Source organism: Theropithecus gelada, chromosome 3, assembly GCF_003255815.1.
Source record: "Theropithecus gelada isolate Dixy chromosome 3, Tgel_1.0, whole genome shotgun sequence".
In the NCBI taxonomy this organism is placed as follows: domain Eukaryota; kingdom Metazoa; phylum Chordata; class Mammalia; order Primates; family Cercopithecidae; genus Theropithecus; species Theropithecus gelada.
Window position 1 is genome coordinate 155,884,949 of NC_037670.1, and position 20,500 is coordinate 155,905,448.

General features: G+C 35.7%; 1 protein-coding gene across 3 annotated transcripts in view; it reads left to right on the forward strand.

Moving 5' to 3' along the window:
• The window catches only part of MKLN1 (muskelin 1), a 375,585-nt gene extending 355,427 nt beyond the window's left edge, over positions 1–20,158 (forward strand). For all 3 annotated transcript variants that reach the window (XM_025379575.1, XM_025379574.1, XM_025379576.1), the window contains 3 exons: positions 366–468; positions 7,911–7,965; positions 16,541–20,158. In XM_025379575.1, coding sequence (XP_025235360.1) covers positions 366–468; positions 7,911–7,965; positions 16,541–16,662 — 280 coding nt within the window. In that variant the 3' untranslated portion in view covers positions 16,663–20,158. The remainder of the gene's footprint in view (positions 1–365; positions 469–7,910; positions 7,966–16,540) is intronic.
• The last annotated feature ends 342 nt before the right edge of the window (positions 20,159–20,500 follow it).

The window sequence follows — 20,500 nt, forward strand, 5'->3', positions numbered from 1 at the left end:
TTTTGGATGAAGCACATTGGGATTTTTTGAAGTTCTGTTTTATAAAATATGTAGCATATTCACTTTGTTTGGTAGTTGGTTTAGTCCTACCTTGTAGTTTTAAGAGAAGAGTAGGAAATGCTCCTACCCAGTCTCTAGCACCACAGCTGCCTGTGACCACCTGGCATTACCATTACATTTCCAAGAACTCCACGCCTACACTGTCTACATGGCAGTATTGTTACTTCTGGATTCCTAAACTGACATTTTCTAGATATCTAGAACAACTCATACACAGTGTAACAGTGTATTTTATTCCAGGTCTGAAAGACATTTCTGATACTTTGTCATAACTCCAGATAATTATTCTTGTTTACATTTTCTAGGTTTGAAGAAAAGGCCCAAATGGATCCCCTTAGTGCTCTGAAATATTTGCAAAATGATCTTTATATAACTGTGGATCATTCAGACCCAGAAGAGACAAAAGAGGTAAAGAAAGGTGGTAATAAATTTCAGAAGTTGCATTTTTAAATGTCTTCCTAACATATTTAATGATTTTGCTCTTGAGTGTGTAAAGGAAAATGAAGAAAATATGATGACATCAATAATCTTTAAAATGTCACAGAGCCGGTGAAATAAAAATTGAATAGGCATGTTTTCATGTGATAAGGTTCAAGTCACCAAAAACCCTTGGTCCATTCAGAAAAGGATTATCGGGTATAAAGTTTTAACTTAGTTTTGTGTTTTGGAAAGCAAATAGAAATTTTTACTTTGTCCATAGTCCCATGATTATTTTACTTAAGGATTACATAATGGTTCAATATAAACTTTTCTGTTGATAGTTTAGATCCCCCAAGAGAGGAAAGAAAAATCCCCTGTTGCTTAGGAAGAAAATGAAGAGAGATTGGTGGGAGTTAGAATCCTTGGTGCCTTAATATTTAGTTATGTGAATGTTGTAGCAGTATAGTTTGTCTATAGGCTACTAATTTCATTCATTCCTAGTTGTTAAGATTGAGAAATCAGTTAGCCAATAATTACTTTTCAGTTTTTTGTTACATAGCCTTGGGATAGAAACAACTGTTTCTAAAGATTTTATATCCTTAAGAACATGTTTGCTTATCCATGGTGTGTGAATATGCCTGCAGTGATTTTTGTGGTTTCATACGCCGGCTTTCCGCTAATATCTGAGATTCTTTTTGTCATTTTTTCCTTTTGCCAGCTGTCCTTGTTCATCTAGCAATATCTGAACTGCAGTGCATTTGCCTTCCACTCACAGAATTTGTGCTGATTATATGTAGTTCTGACCCTTAGGTCTTTTTCCGTGTTAGCTGCTGCCTTGCTTTGGCTTTGTAATAGCAGTATCAAGCTGTGCCCGGCATGCTTGAGCATTGACACAGGTGTCAGATTTAATGTCGAATCACTTTCAGGCTCCAGGTTTATTGTACTTTCAAGCAACAGAGGTTCCGTGCCTTCAGCACCATAACAAAGAGATACTCTTTCATAGTTTCGTACTATAAAATTAAGTCCTAAGTCTCTCGATATTGATTACAGCCCTTCACTAGGTAGAGAATCTGCAGAACATGCTTTAGAACCCCCATGAAGGAGGACAGTTAATTGTCTTTCCTTGAGTCTTCAGTCAGTTCATGATACTGTGCAAATAGGAGAAATAATTGTAGTTTTGCCAAGTGGCAGAATATGTTTGTCTTCAGTCAATTGATGATACTGTGGAAATAGGAGAAATAATTATAGTTTTGCCAAGTGGTAGAATATATTTGATTTAATCTTTTATGACTTATAAGTGTACTTAGTTGTGAAGAGTCCGTTAATGTTAATTTTGTTAGGCCATACATTTGAGAGTTATGCATAGATTTCCTTGTGTTTTCTCCATATTCTGTGTAAAATGGCTGTAACTGGGAACAGTCATTTTTTCCTTATTTTTTGAAGCCAAAACAAAATATTTCAAAGTAAATAATTTCAGCTGTGTGAGCTGCAACTAGGCCAAAGAAAACAAGACAGTTTGTTCTTAAAGTTAAACTGATGGGAAAAAAACAGGACAGGGAGGTATCTCAAGTTCATTTAAGCCATTTTTAAAATTTTGTAGCTGGTTTCTCTTTTTCTTCTTTTTAAAGTAGTAACAACTTAGGAGTTTGTATGCCACCAGCTTCCATTCCATTTCATAAAAGCTTAATCTAGCAAGAGTTGGTGAACCCTAGTAGAAGTTAGAAAGAAATGGTAGTATGTGTGTGTGTGTGTGTGTATGTATGTGTGTATGTTGGCATCAGAATCACCCCACTTTTTAAAACAATGCCCTCACACTAAGATTCTCTTCTGTCTGCTCTTAAAGAACAGAAAACAGAAAACATTCCTGACATTGAGAATAACTGGTCTGTAATACTATTATTTTGTTTTAATGTGTGAACAGATTTGACTTTTAAAATGTTTTATATCCAACAGTCCGTTTGTGGGGAAGAAATTCTCTGTTGACAGTTCCCATGTATACTGATGATATTTGTCAGTGAGGCATGTAGATCTTCACTTTCATTGTAGGAAATCATTCCACTCATTGAGAAGGGCCTTACTGCTCTTCATTTCCTATAGTAACTTGTTTTTGTTCTGTTTATATGTTTTACAAAAATTTCATGTTATTAAATGACTTTCTCATTTAAGTCTCAAAACACGAAAAGTGTTTTTTAGATTTTTTTTTTCACGGTTGTTATGATCATCATCATTGTGCCTATTGTCAGGACATTGACAACTATGAACTGTATAACAAAAAAATATTCTTTGCTTCCTCCAGTCTTCAGAACATGGGTTCTGAATTGCTGATGAACTTATAATAAATCTTATAAAAAATATATTTTTTTCTAGAAAAGGCTTGAGAAAAGGATGCCTAAGTCAATTATACCACTTTCAGAGAAGACTTCTGTAATAGAGAAGGAATGAGAATAAGTTTTCAGCTACAATAACACATTTTGTATTCATTACACTTCTGCAGAGTTTCCAGACTACTGGTGTCATTCATTTAACAGATGTGTATCGATTCCCGATAATAGTTCAGGCATTCCAGGCAGAGGAGCTATATCAGCAAACCAAACAAGATCCCTGCCCAGGAGGTGCTTACATCTTAGTAGAGAAAGACAATAAACATTAAAGAAGCAAATTATATAGCACATTAGAACTGAGTAAGTATTGGACCAGGCACAGTGGTTCAGCCTATAATCCTAGCACTTTGGGAGGCTGAGGTGGGTGGATCACCTGAGATCAGGAGTTCAAGACCAGCTTGGCCAACATGGTCAAACCCCATCTCTACTAAAAATACAAAAAATTAGCCGGGCATGGTGGCAGGTGCCTGTAATCCCAGCCAATGGGGAGGTTGAGGCAGGAGAACCACTTGAACCCGGGAGGTGGAGGTTGCAGTGAGCCGAGACCGTGCCACAGCACTCCAGCCTGGGTCACAAGGAGTTACTGAAGCTCGGACCAAAATAATGATAGAACGGTGAGAAGTAAAATAGAGCAGATTCTCAATATATTTTAAAGATAGAACCAACAGAATTTTATGATAGATTAGATCTAGTGTTTGAAAGAAATGACTCTAAAGTTTTTGGCCTGAAAAACTGGAAGGATGGAGTTACTATCAACTGAGGTGAGAATGTTCTTGGGGGAGCTGGTTTGTGGGGACTCCTGACTGGCATTCAGGAGTTTAAATTTGGAAATGTTCAGTTTGAGATATCTATGACACAGCTAACTTAAGATGTTGAGGTGACTGTTGGATATTTAAATCCAGAGTTTGGGAAAGAGGTCTGTAATATCACTTGGTATGTGTTAAAATCCTTAGGCCAGTACATACAGTTCCACTTATTTAATCAGATTGTTAAGATAATAGTTTTCTCCTTATCCTATATGTAGAGCCAATAAAATTTATTTTTCACCTTAGGCGTTAGAAAAGAGGAGCAAATTCAACCCCAAATAAGTAGAAAATAAGAAATTCATGAAATAGGAAACAAACAATGGAGAAATGTTAAAAGTGAAAAGTTGGCCTTTTGAAAAGGTAAATAAATTGATAAACCCCGAGCAAGACTTACCAAGTGTATTAGTTTGTTCTCACACTGTTGTAAAGAACCACCTGAGACTGGGTAATTTATGAAGAAAAGAGGTTTAATTGACTCATAGGCCCACAGGCTTAACAGGAAGCATGACTGGGAGGCCTCAGTAAACTTACAATCATGGCAGAAGGTGAAGGGGAAGCAAGCACCTTTTTCACATGGTGGCAGGAGAGAGAGTGACAATGAGGGGGGAAGTGCCACACAGGTTTAAACCACCAGATCTCATGAGAACTCACTGTCACAAGAACAGCAAGGGGAAAATCGGCCCCTGTGATCCAGTCACCTCCCACCAAACCCCTCCCCCAATTCAACATGAGATCTGGGCAGGGATGCAAATCCAAACCATATCACCAAGAAAAAAAGTGAAAACATAAATTATCAACATCACAAATGAAAAGAGGGCATCAGTATAGACCCTACATATATTAAAAGTAAAGTGGGTATGGACAACTTCATCGACAAATTCAGCAACTTGATGAAATTGACAAATACTTTAAAAGACACAGTTTACCAAAACTGACACAAGAAGAAATAGAAAATCTTAAGGAACTCCATATCTACTACAGAGATTACATTTGTAATAAAAAATTTTCTAACAAAAAACTCTAGGCCCATAATAGCAGTAAATTTTATCAACCATTTAAAGAAGGAAGAAAAAAATACAATTTTACATAGACTCTCAGAAATTAGAGGAAGGTGATACTTCTTTAATCCTTTTATAAAGCCAGGTTAACTTTGATATAAAATCCCAACAAAAGCAGGGCATGGTGGCTCACGCTTGTAATCCCAGCATTTTAGGAAGCTGAGGGGTGGATTGCCTGAGCCTATGAGTTTGAGACCAGCTTGGGCAACATGGCAAAAACCTGTCTCTACAAAAACATACAAAAAAATTAGCTGGGTGTGGTGGTGCATGCCTGTAGTCCCAGCTCCTCTGGAGGCTGAGGTGGGAGGATCACCTGAGTTCAGGGAGGTTGAGGCTGCAGTGAGCTGTGATCCTACCACTGCATGCTGAACTTTGGCGATAGAGTGGGATCCTATCTCAGAATAAATTAGAATAAAATAAAATTCAAAGAGAGACATTACAAGCGAAGAAAATCATGGACCAATATTTTTCATGAACATAAATATAAACTTCTTAGGAAAATTTTAGTTAATTAGGAATATATTGAAAGGTTAGTGTACTATGACTAAGTGGTGGTTTATTCTAGGAATATATGGCTAGTTTAACATTTGAAAAAAAAATTCAGTGTAATTCACCATGTTAACAGAATGAAGAAGGAAAACCGTAGATCATCTTAGTAAGTGAAGAAGAGCATCTAACAAAATTTAGACTCATCAGAATAAAAATTCTTAGCAAACTAGGAATAAAAAGAAACTTCTTGAATCTAAATTCCTAAAGGACACCTGTGAAAAACATACAGCTAGGACTATTCTTAATTGTTAAACATTAAACCCTTTTCCCTAAGATTGTGACAAGGAAATTATTATCAGCCTCTCTATTCAACATTCTACCAGAATTACACTAGCTAGTGTAATAAAGAAAAAACAATAAAAAGCATATAGATTGGATAGGATAAAGTAAATTTGCTTGCATTTGTAGGTAACATGATTATGTACATTCAAAACCCCATGGTGTCTACAAAACAATATACTAGGACAAGTGAATTTAGCAAGATGACAAAAATACAAGGTCAGGAGGAAAAAAAAAGTAATTATTAGCAATTATTTTTATACTAGCAGAGAACAATTAGAAAATGAAAAGCATAGTTTATATTAGCAAGAGAAATATCAAATGGGTAGAATGAGTCTGTTGTAAGAAATTAAAGAAGACCTTGATAAATGAAGAGATATATTTATGGATTGAAACGATAAAAATTGTTTAAAGCTGCCCGTTTTCCCCAAATTGGCCTTTTAATGCAGTGTAAATTTGGTTTTTATTGTTGTTGTCATTGAGGAAATAGACAAACCACTGTAAAATTTACATGGAAATGCAAAGGTTTTAGACTAGCTAAAACAATTTTGAAAAAAGAAAAAATTGGAAGCCTTATACTATCAGATTTCAGGACTCTACGTAAAGCCCCAGTAATCAAGACAGTGTGCTACTAGCTTAAGGATAGATAAATAGATCAATACAACAGAATAGAGTCCAGAAGTAGACCCATACATATGTGGTCAGTTGTTTTTTGACCAGGGTGCCAAGTCCAACAGGGAAAAGAAAGTTTTTAACAAATGCTACTGAATAACTGGATATCTCAAACCTTTCTCACTCTTTACTGAAACATTAATTTAAGATAAAATCCAGAAGAATAAGACTTTGAGAAGAAAACAGGAGATTATCTTCACAACATTGGGACAGGTAAAGATGTCTTGGACGTGAATAAAGGCAGTAATTGTTGAAGAAAAATCTTGATAAATTGGACTTCAAAAGAGTTAAAATTTCTACTCATTAAAGGACTACTAAAAACATAAATAGATATTGCCAGATTCAGTAGCTCACACCAGTAATCCCAGCACTTTAGGAGGCCTAGGAGGAAGGATTGCTTGATACCAGGAGTTTGAGACCAGCCTGGGCAACATGTGAGACCTCGTATCTACCAAAAAAAAAAATCAAAAAATGAGGCAGAAGGATTGCTTGAGCCCAAGAGGTCAAGGCTGCAGTGAGTCATGATCACGCCACTGCACTCCCACCTGGGTGACAGAGCGAGACCCTGCCTCAAAAAATAAATAAATAAATAGACAAGCCACAGACTAAACAATCCTTACAGTAGATATATCTGACAGAGGACTGATACCCAGAATACATAAAGAACTTCTATGCATTTTTAAATTTTTCTTTTTACCCCCCATTTTCGTAACTCTTGCTTAGATGAATACCTATGGAATATTTGTACAATTTCTGATTCATCAGGACCATTCATCAGGGCTTACAAATGTTGGTATGATTTAATACCTGAAATGTTAAAGACTGCAAACATATATGTGAAATATATCCTGAGGAATTGGCGATATTAACTGCTCAGGTCTTGGGAAGTACCCAGTAACTCCATTGAGGAGTTTGTCTGCTTTAATTCATTCCTTTAATTTGCCTCTTTTCCTGCATTCTCATTCAAGATAAATATAAATAGTTCTCCAGATTTTTTATTTTGTGTCTATTTGTTAAATTGCTAATGTTGCAATAGTTTTGTCTTACTCTGTTTCTTCATTGTTAAATTACATTGTCTATTTTAAACTAACTTTGACAGCCTGGAAATCTAAGCATCATTTACAACATTATGTCCATTAAAAAAGGCCTTTGGGTTTTAACAACGTGATTATATATAATTGTGGAATCTCAAGCTAAGTTGTAATTTAGAAATGGTCTATACATGCTTTTTTTCCTCAGATTTTGATTTACACAGCTGAGACATCAGGTATTTTACAGTGGCTTACATTTATTTTGAGATGAGAATGTGTATATGCTAAAAATTCGGTAACAGAGCCCAGGGCACCAATCTGATCATATCTGTTAGATTCAAATGACAATTTTCTTTTTTATTTTATTGTGCTGTTGTTCCTTAATAAATACATACTTTAATACATTTTAAAAATAAAATAATTCCAGGAAATGGCCCAGTATTTTGGAAAATGATAATAGCAGCCTGATAGAAAAGTCATTGTATTCTGTAATCTGAATGTGTTCTTGCCACTATTTAGTGAATAGACCTATGTCACACATATTCTGAAATATGTAGTTGCTGATAAATGGTCAAAGTTATAGAAGGTTATTTTCCTTCAGTGCACTTAGCCAGCTAATTTGCTGCTTTTTTTTTTTTTTTCTTTCTTAAACAGTTTCAGCTCCTGGCATCAGCTCTATTCAAATCTGGTTCAGATTTTACAGCTCTAGGTAAGTATTGCAGTATAATTTATCCAGCTAGATGTCCTAGCATTTGGAAGGTTGGATCTTGGTTTCCTTTACATGAAACATCAGGTGAGATGTTTCAAACAAATAGATGAGCAAATGAAGTTTCAGGGTATCATGCAAAATTTCTAATAACCTGCTACAAAGTTACTTTCAGGTATCATTTATCAGTTCAGTTTGCAATGACTATTATACCAATTGCTGTGTTAGTATGCAAACAGATAGCAATAGAAACACAGTCAAAATAAATTAATTTGTATAGCACTGCTTGGAATGTAGGCTGTATTACTGATACATACTATGAGATAATACTTGTTGATTAAATAGTTTTTCTTCTCGGTTTGTTCTTTATGGAATTGTGTGTCACCAGGAGAATAGCTATGGGGTAGGCAATGTTTTGGGAGCACAGAAGATAGATTATCTCTTTCCTAAAAATGAGAATTTTGTTATCTTAATTATTCAAGATAACTTCTAGTTGAAACTCAGGTTTTTCTCAGACACTTTAGTCTTCATTTAGTAATACTGTCATTTTGTATTAATGAATTATTAACTAGACTGTAGGCCAGGCACAGTGGCTCATACCTGTAATCGTAGCACTTTGGGATGCTGATGCTTGAGCCCACCAGGAGTTTGAGCCAAGCCTGCGCAATATAGTGAGACCACGTCTCTACAAAAACAAATTTAAAACTTAGCCAGGTGTAGTAGTGTGCTTCCATAGTCCTAGTTACCCAGGAAGTTGAGATGGGAGGATCACTTGAGCGCAGGAGGTAGAGGCTGCAGTCAGCCAAGATCATGCCGCTGCACTCCAGCCTAGGCGACAGAGAGAAACCTTCTGTCTTTAAAAATAAAAAATAAAAAAAATCAGCTAGGCATGGTGGCTCGTGCCTGTAATCCCAACTAGTCGGGAGGCTGAGGCAGAAGAATCGCTTGAACCCAGGAGTGGGAGGTTGCAGTGAGCCAAGATCATGTCATTGCACTCCAGCCTGGGCAACAAAGCAAGACTCTTATCTAAAAAAAAAAAAAAAAAAAATCCAAGACTGTAGTAAAGTGGGTAGTCTGCAGAACCCACACCTTTACTTGGGTGAATTTTCAAGGGTATTTTCATCAGGATAACTTATTAGTAGCTTCATTTTTTTACCAAGATGATATTCTTGAAGTATGGAAATTCCTACCTTTCCTCTGGTCAGTGAATGCATATTAATCCCATTGATGCTAGTGCAGTTATTGTTTGCCTTAGAGTTGAGCAATAGTATTGAAATTTTCCATTGTATGTAATATAAATACTATTTTTTCTATTTGGAATAAATTAACACTTTAGGATATCAATTTAGTTTCTTCATTATTTGACCTTTTATCTCTTAAAAGTGAACGGTACCTCAAAGAAAAAAGAATATGTATAATTCTGGTGCTTTTCACTGGGATGAAAAAATAGAGGTGTTTTTGAGGTCTTGCCCTTTATCCATAGCGAGTGATTGAGGCTTCTAGACTGATCAAGGCAACTCCAGTCCTAAGTTCTAACTTCAGAATATGTAGGATTCCTCAGGACTAGACTCAGCAAACTGCTATAAACGTGACTCCAGAAGGTTCTCCTAAGAATTTAGATAATGATTTACCACTATTCATACACTCGAGTTGAAGTCCTTAGGCTACTAGAAATCTCCACTCTGTGAGCTGGAGAACCTAGGTGTAAGCATTAATTTGGAAAGTTCATGCTCTTCTGAATTCTAGCATTTGAAATAGATGTACTGATACATGAATTGGGGGTCTGGCATATATTCTGTTTGAATGATTGTGTGCCTTATGTCTGATACCACAGCCCAGGCCCATTATTTTTATTTATTAGTGGATAGCACTAAATTATATCTAACTGACTTATTTTTAGCCTTTAGAACAAGAATTTCTTGGCAGCAATTTAAATATATTAATTAGGGTGGTGTCAGCAAATATTTTACCTTCAGCTTAACTCCTTTCCTTTCTTTTGACTCTGTCCTATTCACTGCCAACTAATATTTTGTCAGGAATAGTTTGTTTTATTTGGATTCTAAACAAACCTCAGATGTACTGAGAACAATACAAACACAAAAAGAGAAAAATACAAGCAGGGAAAATTCCTGTGGGATGTTGTTTCCTGTCTTGTCTGAGGGGAGGTAGTATAGCCTAGTGATGAGGAGGTTGGAATGTGAGATGGTGGTTAAGAGTCAGGATCTCTTAAAAGTGATCTTGAGCAAGTTACTTAAACTTTCTAATTATCAGTTTCTTTATCTGTAAAATGGAGGTAATGGGAGTACTTGCCTCAAATTGCTGAGAGAATTAAATGAAATAATTCTGGAAGACATTTAGCACAGTAAAGCAATAATGCTCCATTCAGGGTACCATTAATATTGACTGCCTTAAAAATGTAATCTTCTAGCCAGTTGCGATGACTAATGCTTGTAATCTCAACACTTTTGGAGGCTGAGGTGGGACGATCATCTTGAGCCTGAGAGTGCAAGATTAACCTGGGTAACATAGCAGAATCTTGTCTCTGTTTTTCAAAAAAAAAGTCACCTTTGTAACACTGGTGAATTTGGATAAGGAGCAAATTCAGATTGTATGCTAATTTTAATAATGAGAAATTTGATTTACTATTTATAAACAAGAAGTACTTTTCATAAGGTTTCATTACTATTTAGAGTTCCTGGTTCTTGTTTTTATTCATTTTCTGTCAGACTATTTTATCTTTATGCCAATTAGATTAGAAATAAAATGGATTATTTACTATACCTTTCACTATATAAATGAATATTTCATTTTCTAAGGTCTGAAAAAAAAAAAGCCTCAGCCAAACTTTCTGAATGACTCCCTCCAGAAATAATCCAATTTACGTTCATCTCTTAGTGAGAATTAAATAAAAGTATTAATATTGTATGTAATATTTTAAAGAATCGGAAAGATGGAAGGTGATATTATCTTAGTTTTGGAAAAATGTGTGACCTCGGAGAAAATCTCCAAGGATCTTGATTTTAGAGCTTCTGGTGGCTATAGGCACTTGTAAGATTGAACTCAGTCACTTTGCTAAGTTTGAGAGCTGTATGTTATTTCTAGAAAGTATGAATTGGAACAATTAAACTTCTTTTCAGCAAGGTTTGTGACAAGTAGGAAAAATCTGGTCTCTAAAGCATATTACCTATTTATTTATTTATTTAGACAGGGTCTTGCTCTGATGCTTAGGCTGGAGTGCAGTGGTGCAGTCATGGATCACTGCAGCCTGGTCTTCCTGGGCTCAAGCAATCCTCCTGCCTCAGCCTCTCGAGTAGCTGGGACTGCTGGCATGCACAACCACGCTGAGCTAATTTTTTTTCTTTTTTTACATCTTTTGAAGAGATGAGATCTCACTGTCTTGCCCAGGTTTGTCCTTTTTTGGTCCTCACAACTCTTTTTAGAAGTTTACAGTCCAAATATGAAGTTTAGTGTTAGAAATAAGTGTACATTTAATAATGTGTATGCTAGGAAAAAAATGAGAATTCATGTTATTTCTCCTTTACCACAGTAGGAAAATCCAGCTACGTGTAGGATGATAAATTAAAAGTATATTCCTAACCAGGCATGGTGATGTGAGATGGAAGAATTTCTTGAGCCCAGGAGTTTGAATCCAGCCTGAGCAATGTAGCAAGACCCCATCTCTAAAAACAAAAAATTATTCCTAATAGGTCACTTTATTTTTAGAGCAGTCATTGCCTTCAGTCATACTACTAGTGATAGGGTGATAGCTAATTAATATTTATTGAGCACTTACTTTGGGACCAGGTACTGTTCTAAGCACTTTGCATGTCTTAACTCATGATTACCCCACAGTAACCCTATGAAGTAGCTACTATGTGATCCCCTTTTGTATATGAAGAAACTAGGGTGCAGAGAGGCTAAAGTAACTTGCCCAGGCATAGTGCTAGTGAAGGGCAAAACCAGGATTAAAACCCTGTCAGTATGGCTTCAGAACGCCTTCTCTAAACCACTAAATGTGGTACCTCTCACTGAGCTTTACCAGTTTCCACTGCTCAAATGGTTACATCCTCTTTCCATTTTATTTTATGTATGAAAATAAAGTAAGATAAACATAGTGATTAGGAGCATGAGGTTTAAAATTAGTATCACCTTGTTGTCCTAGCAGTGCCATTTAAGTAGTTGTGGTGCTATTGATGAGTTTCCTAGATCCCCACCCCTTTTTTATTTGTTTCTAGAAAAAACATTGATTACATATAAAGCTTAGGATTCTCCTTAAACAACTTTCCTCAATCTCTGTCTTTTACCCTCAAGTATAATCACTTATATGTAATACACCTTTACACACACACAATCATATACACAGACATAGATGCAGTTGGTTCTCATTCAAAGTAGAATACAGAGTTAGGTTCCTACAAGCCTCTGGTCATAACATTTTATCTACTGATCAATATATAACCACATGTTATGTGTGTTTCTGTTTAAAGATTCCTCATTTAATATATGTTGTTGATTCACTAACATTAAGCTCATGGTCAACATCACTCTAACTCATACCTGAACCAAGCTTATCTAACATGCATATTTTCCCCATAAGGCCTTTTTGCACTTAGGAATGCTAGACAGCACTTTGGCACTACATTTGGGGGCCATTTTAAACAGTGAAGCCACCAAAAACACAAAAATGTGGCACCAAACAGATGATGAAAGGGCTGTTGTGGATAGTAAGAGCCGAAACTAGAAAGTAGCAGAGATCACAGAGTTCAGCCTCAGCTGGGGACGTGTGCGTGTGGTAACTCAAATATTTTGCCACTTTAGCACGTGTCTGTAATAACCACAGAAATACCACAAGTATTGGTTTAGGGGTTACAAATGAATTTTAGCAAACAGGCAAATTCACAAATACGGAATGTGTAAATGATCAAGATCAACTATATATACACACACACACCCCCATATAAATATATAGGTTTGTATGTGCTGTTTAAATTTATTATATAATGTAAAAACATATTCCGCAGCATAATTTTTTTAAGTTAGTCATGTGGCTTGTAGATGTTTTTATGAAGCTACACTAGATCAGTTGTATTCTTTTGAAGTGATACATAATTATTCATAATAGGGATCTACCATAATTTAACCATTCATCTAATGATAGTGTAAATTTCAGTTTCCTCATAGGTAAATAGTAAATAAAAATAAAAGATGTGGCTTTGAGAGTTAAATGAGCTTAGTACATTGCCCTACAACTTAAGCACTTAATGACTATGAGTTAATGAAAAATAAAGGGCTTTGGAGTCAGACAGACGTGAGTTCCACATTCCATCTCTTCCCTCCCTAGCTGTGAGACTTCATTGAATTACTGAATCTCTTTCTGTGTAAAAGAGATAGATGAAGAACAAAAATAGTAATAACTTTAAGATTATTGAATCTCTCTAAGTCGTCTCATCTGAAACTGGAGATTATAATACTTCATTGTTTTTGTGACAATGAAATATAATCATACCTAAAGTACCTACCACACAGGGACTCAGTGTTTCTTCCCTCTTAGATAATTTGATCTCAAGAAAATGGTATTACTTTATTAGAGTAGCATTACAGAATCAATATCTTATTTTAAAAATATAACACGGCATTGTACTTCTACATATTCAGAACATAAAAGAGAGAACTAAGCCATTTTAGTAGAGTGCTTAGACTGTATACTTTCAGTGAGGTATAGTCTAAAAACAAAGCAAAGTAATGTTGAGTTTTTGTTGGTGGTGGTACATATATAGCAAATCTAGAACTCTTATGTATTTTAAGTTGAACAAATACGATGTTGCTGAGAGGGTTTTCTTGGTGGAAGAAAGGAGATATGAAATGGGATAAGAGAAGGATTAATTTCTTAAATCCTCTGGGGCTTTAAGAAATTAGAATTAACAATAAAAGCATGAACTGTAATATTCTAAAAAAAATGTATGCATATGATAGGTATGTGTGCATAGGCCTAGAAACAGTGACACCCTGGCAATTAGTACAGCTGTTCTTGCTTGGTTTTTAAATAATAGTCACAGCTAAAAGGAATTAGGACTCCAGAACTGTGTAAAGATGAATTTGGACATATATCAGAAAGTAAGAAGATACCCCAAAATTAATGCATATATTTCAAAAAGACACAGAAGCCAGCTCAAAAAGGCTCTCATTGGTCAAATCTGGGACAGTATGAGTATCTGAATGATGACAGTAATGAGTATAACATAGTGAACAAGAGAAGAATCCCTGAGTACACAGTGATGTGAACAAATAAGTAAAATGGGAGGAGGGGAAGAAAAAGCTCTTCTTTACAATAGAATGTCAACAACTGTAGAAGGAATCATAGGGTTAGAAAATCACCATGATATAACTGATAATTGTTTTAGAAAGAATCATCAATGATCGCTAAATTATTGGATGCAGGGCTGTTGGAGAATAGGATATTTACACAGTCTCATCAAGCTATCTCCCTATCAATAGTTTATTAATTACAAAGGTAGAAAAGAGTACCTTTACCTTGGAGAAATTTGGCATATATACCAGCTTAAGCAGACGATCAAAGTTAACATCATCAGTATTGGGATAAACTGATACCACATGCCTTCTGAGATGATGCCCTGAGACACACAGTATCACTTCTGTAGTATTCTTGCCAAAACTGCATAAACTGAATCTGATCATGAAGAAACAATCAGGCAACCCAACTTCAGCACATTCCACTGATAAGTGTTCTGTGCTCTTCAAAAGTACTAGTATCATAAAGGACAAAGAGGGGCTGAGGAACTATTTCAAACTCAAGAGATTGGAAACTAAATTCAGTATGTGATCTTGGATTGGATGTTAGTAGGAAACATGACTATAAAAAAGTGAGAAATGACTGGTATTATTGGGACATCAATGTTAAATTTCATGAATTTAATATATATTGATTATGTAAGTTAATGTTCTTGTTCTTAGCTGAAATTAGTTTGAGCATATAGGGGGCAAAGCTGTCTAAAACTTACTCCCAAATAGTTCTGCAAAAAGATTTTCAGTGGGGTACACACATAGGGAAAGAGAGAGGGAGAACGTATTTGGTGAAACTTTTAACAATTGATGAGATGAATCTAAGTGAAGGCTATATGGGGTGTTCATTGCACAATTCTTGAAACTTTTGTGTGGGTTTGAAATTTTTCAAAATAAAAAGTTGAAAAACAATTGGAAAATTAAAAAAAAAAAAAAGCATAAAATAGAAAGGAAGACTCTTATCTCACCGCAGAGATAACCTTTGTTAATATGTTGGAGTATTTCTTTCCATTCATTTCCATGATCCGATAGTGGGCTTTGTTAAACTCAAGCTCATCTCAAGTAAACATTTTCCTCAAACTTAAAACAATGTATTTTTAAAAAATAAAAAGGAATGTGCTGTTCTTGAGGCATTGTTTATGTTCCTTCCAGGAAACTGGTATCCTTGGCAATGTTATGGTCTATTCCTGTTCTTCTACAAGATTAAAACAGATTGGACCTAAAATGGTTCTCTAAGTTGAATGAAAAGCAGTCTGATCTGAAGTCGCCTTCACTGAACACCATGGCATATATAACTCTTGATGGCTCTGTTTCTGTTACTCATGGCACTCAGCAGTGCTCTCATGTCTCAGCTATTTCAGGAATAGGGGAAATTATTTATTTTATTTTATCACTTAAATATCTCATTTGTATGTAAGAAATCTGAAGCAGCTGAGATAAACCACTTGATGAAGACAGCATCTCACTGAATGTTCCTTTAGCTGGAATGAACTTGATCGTTGAATGTTTATTAGAGGTTAGGGGAAAAATCCTTTAGTTTAACAGTCCCTACCTTTTAAAAATGTCATGCGCTTTCTAATATGTATCAGGATAGAAGTAGTTTATTGCCCTATTCCTCACATAATGTGTGCCTAGCATAGGGCCTGGTACATAGTAGCATAAAGGTATAGTGTTTATTACGCACGGGTACCATTCTATATATTGTACATGTATCTCTTTCCCTCAGTCATCTGTGTTATCACTCAGTTCTCTGAGACTATCTCCAGCTGTCTCAGAGACATTAATGATTTTAGACTAATTTCTAAAGACCTTTCATTTTGATTTTATTATATTTTTATTAACAAAAAACTTCTTAGTGGTTCAGAAGCATTAACAAGTCAGAAAAGACAAGTGGAATTTCCTCAGTGGACCAGCAGAGGAAAGACCTTGTAAGGAAGAGAAGAAAGATCAATATTATTTAGTAACTGAATTGCCAGTCCTTCTGCTAGACGTTTTTCATGTAACTGCATTTAATCTGCACGATAACTGGATGAAGTAAACAGGATTGTCACATATTTACAGCTGAGGAAGCAAAGTCTGAAAGCCAGAAAGTCTGATTAATTTACCTAAGGTCACACCACAGCCAGGTAGTGGAACTGGGGTCAGATCAGTAGTGTCTGCCTGGTTTTGAAGCCTGATTTGATTTCTCCATTATAAAATACATTGCTGCTGGTCTCAACTAGTTTTTCTGTTACATGTTTTAAACACAATGGATGTTTCTTTGTATCTTCTTCACCAGGCTTTTCTGATGTGGATCACACCTATGCTCAAAGAACTCAGCTCTTTGACACCTTAGTAAATTTCTTTCCTGACAGCATGACTCCACCTAAAGGCAACCTGGTAGACCTCATCACACTGTAACTGAAGAGTCACTGGACACAGAAATGGAAAACAGGAGTCGATTTTCCATCTTTTGGATTGCAGCTCCATTGACTGACAGTAAAGCTGCAGTGATTGAGGACTGCACCAGAGTTTTGAAGGGATCTTAACCATCACAAGTTTTTACCCTCTTCCTTCATGCCTGACCTCAACCCTGCTCTCCTCATCCTATTCCTAAATTAGGCTAATAAAGTGAAATTGGTATACTTTCCAGTTAAATATATATATATATTTTTCTTACTTTATCTTTTAAGAATTAATGAGTATAAAAGAAAAATTAGGCCGTTTACCCTTTCAGATTTTTATTTCTTTTTTTAATTGGGGGAAATAAGCACTATTAACAGATTCGGCACTACAAGTATTTTGAATGTTGTTGCTGTTGGTCATATGACCTGCCTTCTCCCTTCCCATTTCACTTCACCTCCCATCACACAACTGCGTGTAAGTGGTGTCACTTGTTTACCTCTTTACTTCATTCTTAACAAGTGTATAGTTCTCTAGGACAGTTGATGTATGTTAAGGTGATATCTGTGTCTGTGTTGACTTGTTTTGTGTTACGTTAAACAGTAGGCAGAACTGAGGTCTCAAGTTTGCACTCTTGGCCATAAAACTAAACATGAAACCTGAGATTGACCCTAGCACCTATCTGAGATTGGTATATAATATTTCTGTAATGATATATTTTATAGTAGATATTACAGTAGCATCTGACTTTGAGTCACAGAAACCTTAAACTGAGGAGACAATAGTTCAGAACCTTTAAGAGCCATTCTAAAAATGACCAGCAGGAGGGATCGAGTAGTGAATAATATCTTCATAGCAATTTTAGGAGAAAATGACTCTTTCGTCCAGAAGAGCTCTGCAGAACCAGGGCTCCCGTTTCTCTTGTGCTGTCTCTGTAGTATTTTCATTTGAGAGAGGAGGCTGGGTTTCCAGAGCTTTGCTTTCATTTATTTTTATACACATTGTCTCTCTATATCTGCTTGTGGATATTGATATTTTAAAGAGAAATGGTTTGTGGTTGTCCAGTGGTATACAACTGACAGGCATTTCATTAAGCACATAGACCAGACTTTGTGAACAGTTCAAATATTTTTTCATTAAAAAACAAGGTATGGCAGATGCACTTTTCCACAGGTCGGTTTTTTTTGTGTGAGAGAGAGAGGTACATATCTTCTGAGAAGGTGCTGTGGAATGCAATGTGGGGAACCTGCATCTGGCTAGTGCTTACATTTGCTCAAAAACCATGTTGTGTGAAGCTGACCGCCACCATGCTAAAGCAGACTCGTATTAAAGAAATGTCGGTCGATCCAGTGACTCTTAAGAGTGAATAGCTTTATGGAATCAAGTATGTCCCTGAGTAGCAAGATTAGGCCTCACCAAAGAAGAAATTAACCTGCAGTTTCAAAAAGTGTCATGTATAGGAATGAAACATTGAGGTCCTACTTTATTCTGTCTTTAGTACATGGTTTTACTTCTTTTGGGGATTGATGGGAATGTATTTTTGTTAGTTCTAGGCTTGAATCATGGGCTCCTTGGCTTTCCTAGCATCCCAAAGCAGTCAACAGTGATTTCTTAAGCAATTTGATCTGTACCTTTACTTGTGAAAGGTATGCTATATAATTCAGCAAGTACCAACTTGTGTAGCTGCAGAATAACCAAGTGGCTATCCAGTCAAGCAAATAACAGTTTACTTACATACTTGAACAGTTTCATAAAATGATTCCCCTGAGTGACACAAGAACATAAAATATTAATATCACTAATATAGCCTGTTAAATCTTTTGGGAGACAGGTGAAAATCAGAAGATTGACAAGGAAGAACTTGAACTTGCTAAGACTTCCTAAATTTAAAAGCTCTAGTTTTGCTTAGTATGAATTCTGGCACTTTAAAAAGATTAAGCAAGCGAAATCCTGCTGCCCTCCACCATTTATTTTTACAGTGCTTCTTTGTAATTGTTTTCATCAGTTCCTTAAATGTTACTTGGAGGAAACTAAGTTCTTGACCTCAGTAATTTTATTTTTGTTTTTCCCTAATTGCTTCCCTACTAGTTTTTTTGGAAAACATACTTGTTTTAATTTCATCTTTCCTCACTTTATTTAGGTAAAATTTTCCCCCTTCATTTCTGGAATTTTTTGCTCGCCGCCATGTTTAAATGGGGTTGAATCATAGCGAGCCATTTGCTCTTGCCAAAGTGAGATAGATGTACTGAGGAGATAATTGAAAAGTCAGACACGGTACTGTGGGGCTTTAATGGGAGCACTGCTGGAAATGATTGCAGAGAATGTAGTGCTTCATATATCCATGACTAAGATTGACATGTTGCTCACAAGATGTCACTATTTAGTGAGGACCCACATGTATTTCCAAGAATTCCAGCATAGACTATAATTTAAATAATCGAATTTGGTATTTAGGTACACTGTTTATATAGCCAAGTGTATATGCTTTACTACCTAACAATTATTTCATTCTAGCCTAGGTGAATCCCTAATTGAAACACCTGGCTAACACTTTAGACACATGAATTAAGTGGGATACAGTTTGCTCATTTGTATTATCTCCAACTTCAACCTCATTCTTCCTTTTTCCTAGTATAATACATTATTTTCAACCAGAAATTAAACTAGATATCCAACATTATTTTCAGTGCTTGTACTTCATGAGAAATAATCTGATTTTCAAGATACCTCTTAAGTGCATTTGCATTTTATTTTGGTAATGGCAGAGACCTCATGTGGCCAGTTTGATTGATTCAAGAATATATCACTCTTATTCAAACAAAGGAATTCAGACTTGAATGCCTACCTCTGTGCTGAAGCTGACAGACAGTATTAACTCTTATCAAGGCCATCTTTTAGACCTGATTTTCATTTATATGAAAACAGACCTGTCCATGTCTAATAAGTAAAAACTGATAGAATACATTAAAAAGTCACTGGCTTATCATAGAAAAGTTTGATGGGTTTAGAGCTCAGTGATTTAAGCTTCTAAAACTGCATTCTTGGGCAAAGTATGTATATTGTATATAAATAGTTGGCAGCTTATTCCAGTTGGTCTCTTCACGTCTGCTTTTAAAGTGCTATGTAGAGATACATTAACAGAGGTATAATAAAACAGTGTTTTAAAATCTAGCCTGTAAACAAAAGCTAGTTTGAGGCACCCAAGCATTTAGTGAGAGATAAGCACGAATGCTTAATGGATCAAAAAAGCACTTAGGAGTATGTTCCTGATTTTATTCTCTAAATTATACTCAATTTCATGGTAATTACATGAAGAAGTACCTACAATTATTCTTAACACTACATGGAATTCACTGGGTAATTGTGGGTCACTTATTTCCTGAAAGTCACGTGAAATCCTTAGCTGGTTGAATGTTGCACAGTATTTGTGTGTTATGGTTTAAAGTGATTTCTGTGGGAGGGAATCATTACAACGTATATTCTAAATAAAGTCATCTAACTATTAAAAAAAAAACAACCCTTCCTAACCCTTCTTTTCTTAAAAATCCACATTAATCCACAATTTCATCCCTTTGCAGAAATTCTTGCCTGAATTCTCACCGAGTTTTGAATTCCTAAAATAGCCCCTGATCTAGGATGTGAAGGCTGCCCCAGAAAAAGTTTATGACTGGAGGAGTATCATAGAGGGTCTACATATGACAGATTAGATCTTTGGGCGCTTTAACACAAGAGATTTTTGTAATCCTTATTAGTCAAATAACACTATTCTTTTGTGGTTCTAGACCCTGGCTTCTATCTCCCTGTGATTTGTTTTAATGCTGAAATGACTTGGCTATCCAAAACTTCTAGTCTAGAG